Source organism: Dermacentor silvarum, chromosome 11 (assembly GCF_013339745.2).
Source record: "Dermacentor silvarum isolate Dsil-2018 chromosome 11, BIME_Dsil_1.4, whole genome shotgun sequence".
Classification (NCBI taxonomy): Eukaryota; Metazoa; Arthropoda; class Arachnida; order Ixodida; family Ixodidae; genus Dermacentor; species Dermacentor silvarum.
Window position 1 is genome coordinate 66065622 of NC_051164.1, and position 10917 is coordinate 66076538.

The 10917-nt window shown below is 44.0% G+C and overlaps 1 protein-coding gene across 1 annotated transcript; it reads right to left on the reverse strand.

Moving 5' to 3' along the window:
* Nucleotides 1-1996: 1996 nt before the first annotated feature.
* Nucleotides 1997-4410, reverse strand: LOC119432630 (neprilysin-1-like). Its single transcript, XM_037699790.2, has 3 exons — nt 4348-4410; nt 4117-4229; nt 1997-2537 (listed from the first exon to the last, which is right to left on the reverse strand). Exons 1-3 carry the CDS (start codon nt 4408-4410, stop codon nt 2219-2221), a joined length of 495 nt encoding a protein of 164 aa, XP_037555718.1. The 3' UTR covers nt 1997-2218.
* Nucleotides 4411-10917: the final 6507 nt, after the last annotated feature.

Here is a 10917-nt window from a genome sequence, read left to right on the forward strand (position 1 = left end):
ACTAAGACGAATACGTGGCCATGTAGTACTAGTTGCAGAGGCTCCTGTCTTGCATTACGTTAGATGTCGTGCATCATGACTTGCACGTTATATAGCTACGTTACACGACGGCACTCATTATGAAAACAAGAAAACAAAAAGCAGACAGCAGTGGACGTACGTGGGTCAGTTCGAGTAGTACTTGTTGGGTTACTTGGAGAAAGATCGCTATCAGAAGACAGGTGTCAGTTATCACACATACACAAAGAAGTACTAATTAATTAATGTTGCTCATGTCTGTCATTTTTACTCTGTATGTTGCGAAATATCTCGTAAGCGTATTTTTTATTTTATTAGCTGTCCATGTGTTTGTGTATCTGCATAATGTATGCTGTACATGAAATCTATCCCGCAAAAATCTTGGCAACAATATCGCAGTATTAATAAATAAATAAAATTAAAGGGGCGAGCGCGGGTCTCGTCTGCATGTGTGCTAACTTGTGCATCTCTTCTAATATGTGTGAAAATAGTCCCTGCATTAAAATAGTGCCAGCACTATTGTAACTTGTAAATTGTTGTGGATTGTGCTGTGTTATGTACAATTACATGTGCGTATGACTTACGTGCTTGGGCTGCGTCAGCTGCCTGGCATTGCCACTCAAACCAAACCCTTGCCTTTGGCAGGCCGACATTTTTGTATCGCGACTATTCGAATAAACTACATCATCATCATCATCATCATCATCATCATCATCATCATCATCATCATCATCATCATTAGATCTTGGTGCGTACTTAGACAAAACCTAAGTATCTCTTCAAACGTTAAATATGCCCTTGCCGTATATCGCATGACTTCCGCCCACTGTTGCTTTTCTGAACTTATATTCTACCGTGTGCCTTCCCCTACTAGACTAGAGTTTGGGGCGGAACGTGCAAATATAAGTCTGACCTGAGTGAACATGCCAACGAAGTTGAGAATTAAACTGATATCTTTATTCAAGTACCGCCTTGCCGTTTTAGCGACCATATATAGTCTAGCCCTCTCAAATATACCTCAAATCAAACCTCTAAAATCAAGACGTAATTAATCACACCTTCTGCTCCTCAAAACCTCCCGATACAGCTTTCTGTTGCTCAATACGTGCTACGTAAAGGTGTTTTTCCGAGTGTGAAAGTTTTCCGAGTGCGCGAGTACACGCAAATTGCGTCGAGCGGCCAGTCGCGTGCCAATTTTGCGTGTTGCCAATTTTGCGCCAATTTTGCTTCTTTCCCACTCGGAAAAACACCTTTATGTAGCACGTAGTCAGCAACAGAAAGCTGTATCGGGAGCTCTTTATGTTACTCTACAATTTTCTCATAGCCGCTTTTTATAATATTTGAGAAGGTGAATGATTAATTAAGACTAAATACATAATTAGGCGGAATGCTAAAAATAATCTGAGTACCTCCAAGTGACGGCGAACATTACCTTGGTTCTGTCCAGCTACGTGGCATTTGCATATTTTTAAATCTTGTTGCATGATAGTTGGGGCACCCTGTATAGTAGATAATCATGTTGTATGATTTTTACGCCCACCTCCTCGTTTTCTGTTTCCCTATCTCACATTTTGTCTACGAGACTTGTCTTCTCTGAATATTTTGTTTCGCATATTACTTTTTGACTGCACCACTACGGAGGCTCCGTAGCTGTTTGTGGGCACTGTAATCAACATTTGATTGATTGATTGCTGTACCTCAATGTACATCAACTCGCACCTCTAAAATCACGACATTCTAAATCAGACTTCTTTTTCCTATACAAGGTATGTTCTTTGACAACATGGCGCTGTACATTTCCCAAGGCTCCTTGCCATAATGTACAATGTCCCATGCCACAAATGTGTTACAGGCAGCATTCCGCATTGTCTGCGTGGAGTGGCTGGGATATGAAATGTGCAATGGCTCTATTTCAGAAAACACGTAATAAATATTTTGTCTATATGGTCATATTACAGAATTTATTCCCTGTGTTCGGTACAAGTGTAAATGATCATGTTGTGTGATTAACTCACTTTCACGCACGGCTCCTTACTTTGTATAGCACATTTTTTTTCTGCACATTCTGTCTTTTGTATTACTCCGCGAGTGTGCCAGCACAAAGGCTGAACTGTTGCTGAGCACTATAATGTACGGTTAATTGATTGAGTGAGTTATATTATTATTATTGTTATAATTATATCAATCTGACCGAATTATATTACCAGAAAGTGCATTTGAACTCGGGATTCATCGGAGATCCCGGAGGACATTTGAAGGCGGCTGCAAAATGCGTGCTGTGCATGAGCGGGACGTTGCAGCGATTCTCTCCGCTGGCCGCCCGGCCGGATGAATCTGCGTCGGCCACCATGCTGCCGCACAGAGTGAAGCACAGCACCGTGAAGAATATCTGCTCGCCCTGGAGCATCTCGAGACCAGGAAGCCGCAGCTCGGCGCTCGTGACGCCAGGCACCGAGGTGTTGGACGCGAGAAAGGCGCGTCGCGTCGGCTCCAGGAGCGTGAGCGAGGCCATGTCCTCGCTGAAAACGGGGCGCAGTATGTCAGAAAGGCGTCACAATAGGTGTTACCCAGATGTACGCCTCAGCGACGATTCCCGCCAGGTAACACACAAACCTCGAAGGCTTTTGAGGGTTGTATGCGCCGAAAGGGAAGGCGGTGCCCGAAACACGGTAAAGGTGACGTAATGACTGATAGCTGGGCTAGTTGGTGTGATTCCGCAATGTGGAGAAACAGTGCCACAAACACGGACAAGAATTTTGGACATTATCCCTTCGGCATTCTGCGTAACTCCACGGCAATGCACCAGCGTAACTGAATGGGCAAAATTCCAATCCCAGCTGTAATGAATCGCTTTGTGGTTTAAATTCGGCGTCTCTCCTTGAAGTCAACGGCCCTCTGCCAGGAGGTAGCAAAACGACTTTCTCCTGTCGTGTGGTTTCACCGCTCATTCCTTGCGAAAACACGACTTTACCGCTCCACGAATATTACAAGTAAATGCCGTAAATATATGTTGTTAGAAGGGAGTGCCCTGTCGGCGCTGTTTTTTGACACTCAGTAGATATTTTGAAATATAATTTCATAAACATTTAGCACATTCACTTAAGCTAGTGCGTGGCCGTGAAGTTCGACAGAACGCCTATGGGGAAATGTCCCAAATTCTTGGGTATATCATAGGATTTGCAAAGTGATTTACATAATTGTGTTCCCAAAGACATTAAATAGAAGTCTAGCAAGTGATCTGTAGCACAGCGTATACATATAGCAATAAGAAACAAATACAATAATGTCGCAGTTTCGCCCGAAAGGCGAAGCATCGATTGCGATAGCAAAGTAGTAGACAACTATACGAACTAAGGATAGGAGTTTTATCGGCCGTATAAACTTCTAAACATTCGCTGACTAACAAAGTAACGAGCACGGTGTAACACTTGCATAGGTAAATGAACACATCTCGGTCGATGATCGCAGAAACTCAGTGTCAAAAACGCTGGAGTGAGGAGGCGCGGCTACAGCAGCGAGCGAATTGACCTTCGTGCCGTCTCTCGCTTCAACACGAGCTAAGCGCCGAAACCACAGCGCATACGAAGCTACCGAGACTAGTTGCACTTTGTCCACATCGCAGATTGTTTTGAAGATGTGGTCCGCACGTGCGCGAACTTTTTCCACGTCGCAGATTGCTTTCAAGATACGGCGCTCGCGCGGCCGCGCCGTAAGCAGCCGCCGCCAGGGTAGAACAGCACATCCTCACCACCTCCTAAAACCCCATCTCCTTCCCACTATCCCCCTTCCATCTTCCCAAACCGGATTACTTTTTCCGGTGTTCCTCCTCTCTAAGTCCAACCATAGCATCAAAGCATGTCATCAAGACACCCCCCCCCCCTTTTTTTTTCTTTTCGTGCACAATAGTTTACTTTGTACGTGGCACCCGAACACCAGGGTACAACAATGAATGCACGCAGGAAATGACCGTCACCTATGAACTCCCGCACGTACAAACCAATCTGGAAATTGCGCTGAACTCGGTGGTTGACGGGCGTTCAATCGAATATGATAGTGCCGTAACGAACAGAAAAGCGTCCCCACTGTTCTATCGCTCACCGTGTCAGCGAGTATCCCGGGAAGTCTGGCTCGAAGCAAGCCGTGGCGCGGTCGTGCCTCTCCTTGGCCTTGACGGAAATGAGCCAATTGCTGTGGAATATATGCTGGGCCACCTGTACAACAAAAGCAAATGTCTGAAGCCGGAACATACGGTGCTGATTTCCAAGACATGCTAATGAGGGATTATGGTGAACAAATGCGCATTACTTTCTTATATGAAAAAAGGCCCACTTTGGCGAAGAGCTCAAAATAGTTAGCAAGCACGCCCCAGTGCGTGGACGACAGCACCACCATTGTACCGCTCGTGCCACGAGCAGATAACCAGGTGCATCTAGTTCCATTGCCTAGACAATACAACACAAGAGAACAGACCAAACAGACCACTAGCTGTCAACTCAGTACTGTCTGTTACGTTGTGTCGCTTTATGGATGGAAAATGGCACCTTGTCAAACAAAGTAGTTATGTAACAGTGCATTCTTGGTAATAACCACTGACGCAACGGACATAATCATAGAAGCGGGCTCCGCGAAAACCAGAGACGCCAGCACAAGCCGACAATACGGTGTTTCAAAGTGGTTCCCGACTCCCAGGAGGCAGTGCGGCTCCAGCAGCCTGGAGCTTACCCTGGTTTACGGTGGAGAGAGTCCAAGCAGATGCGGAGCGAGGTAACAAAATGTAAGGGTCAACAAAATGTTGACGCTAAAGACGAGAAGGTCGACGTACATGATTGTTACAATGACTCGACGATTAAATTTCGATTATATCTCTCTAATATGTCTTTTTGTGTCTCTTTTTCATGTTCATTACTCACTCATTTCGTATCTTATTCGAGTCGTATTTAACGCAGGTCGCATCTTGTTCAGCATCCACACTTGGTAAACCTTTGCAATGTGAAGCATCTTTTGCCAACTTCAGTCAATTTGAGTGTATCTATCTATCTAGCCTCCTACGCCGCGGGGCTGATGGTGCCTACCAACTTGAGCCGCTGCGTATATTCTCATGTTCGCGTTACCAGCGTAGTCGTTCGAGCTACCCCATTCGACGCTCGCCTCTGATTTTCGTGCACTACCTGCGCCAAGCCAGATGGCTCGCGTAAGATCATCCGGGCCTGTCGACTGCGGAAGAACAACTAATATGTGAGAAGTGCCATGAACCGTTAACTGTGAGCGCTTTTTAACCCCATGTAGACAGATTCAAACACAGAGGCGAAGACATTTGCACAAATTATATACCTTTAAATACCTTTACATCCTGTTTTAATTTTAGGAGAAGACCCACTGGTGCCACTTGGCTGATTTGCTCAGATTTTTCGATGAAACCGGCTTTTTACATAAACTCTAGAGCAATGCAGCTTTAGCTGCTTTTGCACCAGATTTTCTAACACCTTGTAGCTGGCGCAGCATAGTCTAAGTCACTTTTGAGCCAAGAAACTTGATGTACCTATCAGCTTTCTATACTTACCAATAAGCAAGAACATGCAAGAACTGAGCACGAACACGAGCAAAAAATAGATGTGCGCCGCTGAAATGCATGGAATACGTGGAATATAGTCTACAAGTATGGCTTTTTGGGCTAGTTGGTTAGATACATCAGAGGTGGTCATAGCACTAGAAGACACGGGGAAGAACGAGAGAACAGGACAAGCGCTAACTTTCAACTGAGTGTTTATTTCGAGAAACAACCGTATTTGTAGGCCCGCATACAGAAAAGGCCCAATCATCGCACATTAAAACCAGCCGCATCCAGGAACGCAAATTCATTTCTAGTCAGCGCAACTGAAGGGGAGCTGATGAAGCTATCACCGGCCCTCGCTATCAGAGTGGCTTCAACAACCTCTCGCGTAACGTTATCTACATTTCTATACAAAACGGAACACTCATTGAACAAGGGTTTGCACCCACAATGACTGCAATGCACAGAAACATGACCATCTCGGTATCGGTTCAATTTTTGTTTGTGTTCTCTTAACCTATCATTCAGGCACCCCCCAGACCGCCCAATGTAAACTTTCCCGCACGATAACGGAAGGCGATACACAACATTCTTTACGCACGACACAAAAGGGGTTTGATGATTCTTTTTACAACCTCGGCATTTCTTGGCAAACGGATCAGTGGCACTGCATAAGCTAAGCAATTTCTGCGGAGCGGAAAATATTACATGTACTTCAACCTTTCGTCCAATCTTCTTTAGAGCGTGTGATACGTTATGCATATATGGCACAACAACCTTTTTCATGTTGTCACTACTGCTCACGTGCGTGCCATTCTGTTTCTTTAGCTTCCTTAACGCACTTTCTGCTACTGATATAAGTACATGGTTAGGGTATCCTGCGTCCAATGGACGTTCTTTTTGTATGTCAAAGCTGCTAGACATTTTATGGGGGCATGATTTGCGGAACGCGTTGTCAAGACACAGATTAGCGATTGATCGTTTCACCAGCTTAGAATGTGATGAATGATGCGGAAGCAGCATCTTATTGTCACGAGGATGATATTCCCAACAAATATGATGATCGAACAGAAAAATGCTTAAGTATAAAAACTGGATGGAATTATTGATTGGTAGTTCATGTGTTATCTCCAGATTGTCAAGACATCGAGACAAAATGTTAACTGCATCATTTACAGATTGAGTGGAATTAAACAGAACTAGGTAATCACAGACATATCTAAAAACTTTGGTGGTCTTCAAAGCGGACATACAAGTTTCTATAACTTTGTCGTAATGGGCCAGGAATATATCACTGAGTATGGGTGCCAGATACGATCCACTGCAAACGCCTCTCTTTTGAATCACATTCAATCGCATTCCATCGCATTCAACGTAGGTTGGTTGTAAATAAAACGTAAGAAGTTAGCTTATGCAGTGCCACTGATCCGTTTGCCAAGAAATGCCGAGGTTGTAAAAAGAATCATCAAACCCCTTTTGTGTCGTGCGTAAAGAATGTTGTGTATCGCCTTCCGTTATCGTGCGGGAAAGTTTACATTGGGCGGTCTGGGAGGTGCCTGAATGATAGGTTAAGAGAACACAAACAAAAATTGAACCGATACCGAGATGGTCATGTTTCTGTGCATTGCAGTCATTGTGGGTGCAAACCCTTGTTCAATGAGTGTTCCGTTTTGTATAGAAATGTAGATAACGTTACGCGAGAGGTTGTTGAAGCCACTCTGATAGCGAGGGCCGGAGATAGCTGCATCAGCTCCCCTTCAGTTGCGCTGACTACAAATGAATTTGCGTTCCTGGATGCGGCTGGTTTTAATGTGCGATGATTTGGCCTTTTCTGTATGCGGGCCTACAAATACGGTTGTTTCTCGAAATAAACACTCAGTTGAAAGTTTGCGCTCATCCTGTTCTCTCGTTCTTGTCCGTGTATTCTAGCGCTATGACCACCTCTAATGGAATATAGACAATAGGGGTGTCAAAGCAGTTTCATTCGCTTTTTCTACGAAGATTTGTTATCAGGTTTCTGCTGCCGCCCGAGAATGCGCTGGCGATAGCATGTAGCGCATGACTCATGAACGCAATGAAATTTTTTGTAAGGACGGGAGGGCCGTCGTGTATGGGATTGTAGGTGCGCTAATAGATTATTGCAGCTCGTTCTTGAATTGACCTCACCACCGAGTCGCATCTCGAGCGTAGACTCGGTGATGAAATCGGGCCGCTTTCACACTGCTTGCTCTAATATTCACGCAGAAACTCCTCTGGGAGTTGTCTAAGTATGCATAAGCATTGTACGACTTGTTCATGTCCACGAAGTCCGGAGTCAACATCAATGCTATGAAACTTGATTCGCCCAGTATAAACCATTCAACCCTTATCAATCGTAATCAACCTTATAAGACCCTTATCATCCTTATAATCCGACCCTTATCAACCCTTATCGGTCATTAGCAACCTTATCGACTTAGTCCCAGCCTTATGAACACTTATCGGTCGGTATCAACCTTATCACAATCGATCCAATCGGTATCAACCTTTATTTGTCCTTAGAACCCTTATCAACTCTTATCGGTCCTTGGCAACCCTATCGGACTTGATCTGGCCCTTATCAAACCTTATCGGTGCTTATTAATCTTATCGGAATTGCTCCAACCATTATAAGCCCTTATCGCTCTTAAGTACCTTGCTCAACCATGTCCAACTATCAACCGTGATAAGATCCTTCTAGCCCTTCATCCATTCTTATGAACTCATTGACTGCTCATTGACCACCGGCAACGTATTTGCTTTGAACGTATTCTGTTTTACACATTATTTCTTCATAGCGATTCGTCCTACAGGACAGACGGACGGACGGACGCACGGGCGGGCGGACGGGCGGGCGGGTTTTCTCGTTGGGTAGGCATAGGAATGCTTATTTGTTTAAACCTTTTTCCAGTGGTTGTCATTGGTTTGACAAAGTAGGAGTGGGTGGAGGTCAATCAATAAGTTATTCTCCGTCAGAAAGTCCGTTTTCAAGATGAGGCAGCGATTTCACGGTGGCAGGAAGAACAAGCTCACAGAATAAGTGTGGCCGCGAGCCATCGCCTTCGCAGTAGATCTTTCCGTCGGCGTTACGAATTGAACGCAAACTGCCCCGTTTCGATTGCCGCCGCCAAGCTATACCGTAGTTTATTGGGCAGAAGCTTGTTTCATAGAAAATTAAAATAAATAAAAAAGAAAAAAAAGAAAACGAAACGTTCTTTCCGCTGGGGTAAGAATTAGCCCATTGAATCAAGATAGGCTACTTATACGAAACAGCAATTGATGCCTATGTAACTGCACTCAAGCTTGCTAACAATATTTTTTTATCTAGCATTCTTCGATCGATAGTAAAATTAGTGCTAAAAAGTTTGGAGAATCATTTGCCCATCTAGCGACCAGATTAGTTTGGATGACCCCTCGGATACCCGTATTGCTCCCAACCAGTGTGCCACTGTTTTAAACCGCGCATTGGTGAAAAAAATTTCGAACACGTGTTGAAGTGTTTTGCACACCACACGTGAATATTCCTACGTGTAAATGCCTCTAATTAGTGTTAAAATGTCTGGTTTATTAATTCTCTGAATATTAATTCCTCTCCCGGGTATGACTCAGCTGCTAACACTAAATGCTTAAAAAGTAGGAGGGTTGTTCGTTCAATGGTACTTGCAAAGCTTTGTCAGCAATCTCTAGATGCATCCTCACTGTCTAACGAATGGACAATCGCCTCTTAATTACCATCCCGTTTCCATGACTATAGTACCGGCGGGAAACTACTGGAGCATATAATTATTTCTAGCCTTGCCAATTTCCTTGAGTCTAATTCCTTGTTCACCCCAGCCGAGCATGGCTTTTGAAAACCCTTTTTTCATGTGAAACGCAACTTACCTTTTTCACTGGTGAGTTACATAGGATCTTGGATCGTTCTTCTTATATCGACTATGTTTTCTTATATTTCTGTAAGGCGTTTGACAAGGTTTGTCACAAACTTCTGTCGAAACTAAGTAAACTAACTCTAGATCCTGATCCTCCTCAACTAGATTGAGCGTTTCTTAAAAGATCGCACTCAGTTTGTTGTAGCTAATGGATACATTTCTGCTTTCAGTGACGTTCAGTCTGGCGTACTTCAAGGTTCGGTGCTGGACCCTCTTCTATTTCCCATGCAAATTAATGATTCCGACTACAGTGTCATCCACCATACAAGTTTTTGCAGACGATTGTTATATTTCGTGAAATAACCAATGAAGCCGATTTTAACGAACTACAACTTGATTTGAACTCAATAGCCAAATGGTGTAACTCCTGGTTATTGGCACTGAATCGTAACAAATGTAAGATACTACTTGTATCCAATGTGACTCGACACCGAAACGTTTACTGCCTTAATAACGTTCCTTTTGAAACACTCAACTATTCAATATATCTAGGTGTCTATATAACCTATAGCTACCTTGGTTATCCACAAGAAAAGTAGAAAGTTACCTATCAAGAAAGGGGTCAGGCAAGGAGAGACAATCTCTCCAATGGTATTCACTGCATACTTAGAAGTATTCAAGCTCTTAGACTGGGAAGGGTTAGGAGTGAGGATCAACGGCAAATATCTCAGCAACCTTCGGTTTGCAGATAACATTGTAGTATTCAGCAACAATGGAGACGAATTACAGCAAATGATTAAGGACCTTAATCGAGAAAGTGTAAGAATTGGGTTGAAGATGAATATGCAGAAGACAAAGAAAATGTCAATAGCCTGGCAACGGAACAAGAATTCAGGATCGCCAGTCAGCCTGTAGAGTCTGTAAAGGAGTACTTTTATATAGGGCAATTACTCACAGGGGACCCTCATCGTGAGAAAGAAATTTACAGAAGAATAAAATTGGGTCTGAGTGCATACGGCAGGCATTACCAAATCCGGACTGGGAGCTTACCACTGTCGTTGAAAAGAAAAGTGTACAATCATTGCATTCTACCGGTGTTAACATATGGGGCAGAAACTTGGAGGTAACAAAGAAGCTCGAGTCAAGTTAAGGACCGCAGAAAGAGCGATGGAACGAAAAATCTTAGGACTAACATTAAGAGACAGTAAAAATTAAATTATGGGGTTTTACGTGCGAAAACCAGTTCTGATTATGAGGCACGCCGTAGTGAGGGACTCCGCAAATTTGGACCACCTGGGGTTATTTAACGTGCACCTAAATCTAAGTACACGGGTGTTTTCGCATTTCGCCCCCATCGAAATGCGGCCGCCGTGGCCGGGATTCGATCCCGCAACCTCGTGCTCAGCAGCCCAACACCATAGCCACTGAGCAACCACGGCGGGTAACATTAAGAGACAGGAA

Coding starts and splice junctions, on each gene's coding strand:
- LOC119432630 (XM_037699790.2), bottom strand. CDS start 4,410: ATGGTGGTGCTGTCGTCCACGCACTGGGGCGTGCTTGCTAACTATTTT. Junction 4,230..4,347: donor ATTTTGAGCTCTTCGCCAAA/GTGGGCCTTTTT, acceptor TTTGTTGTACAG/GTGGCCCAGCATATATTCCA. Junction 2,538..4,116: donor CCGGGATACTCGCTGACACG/GTGAGCGATAGA, acceptor CCCCGTTTTCAG/CGAGGACATGGCCTCGCTCA.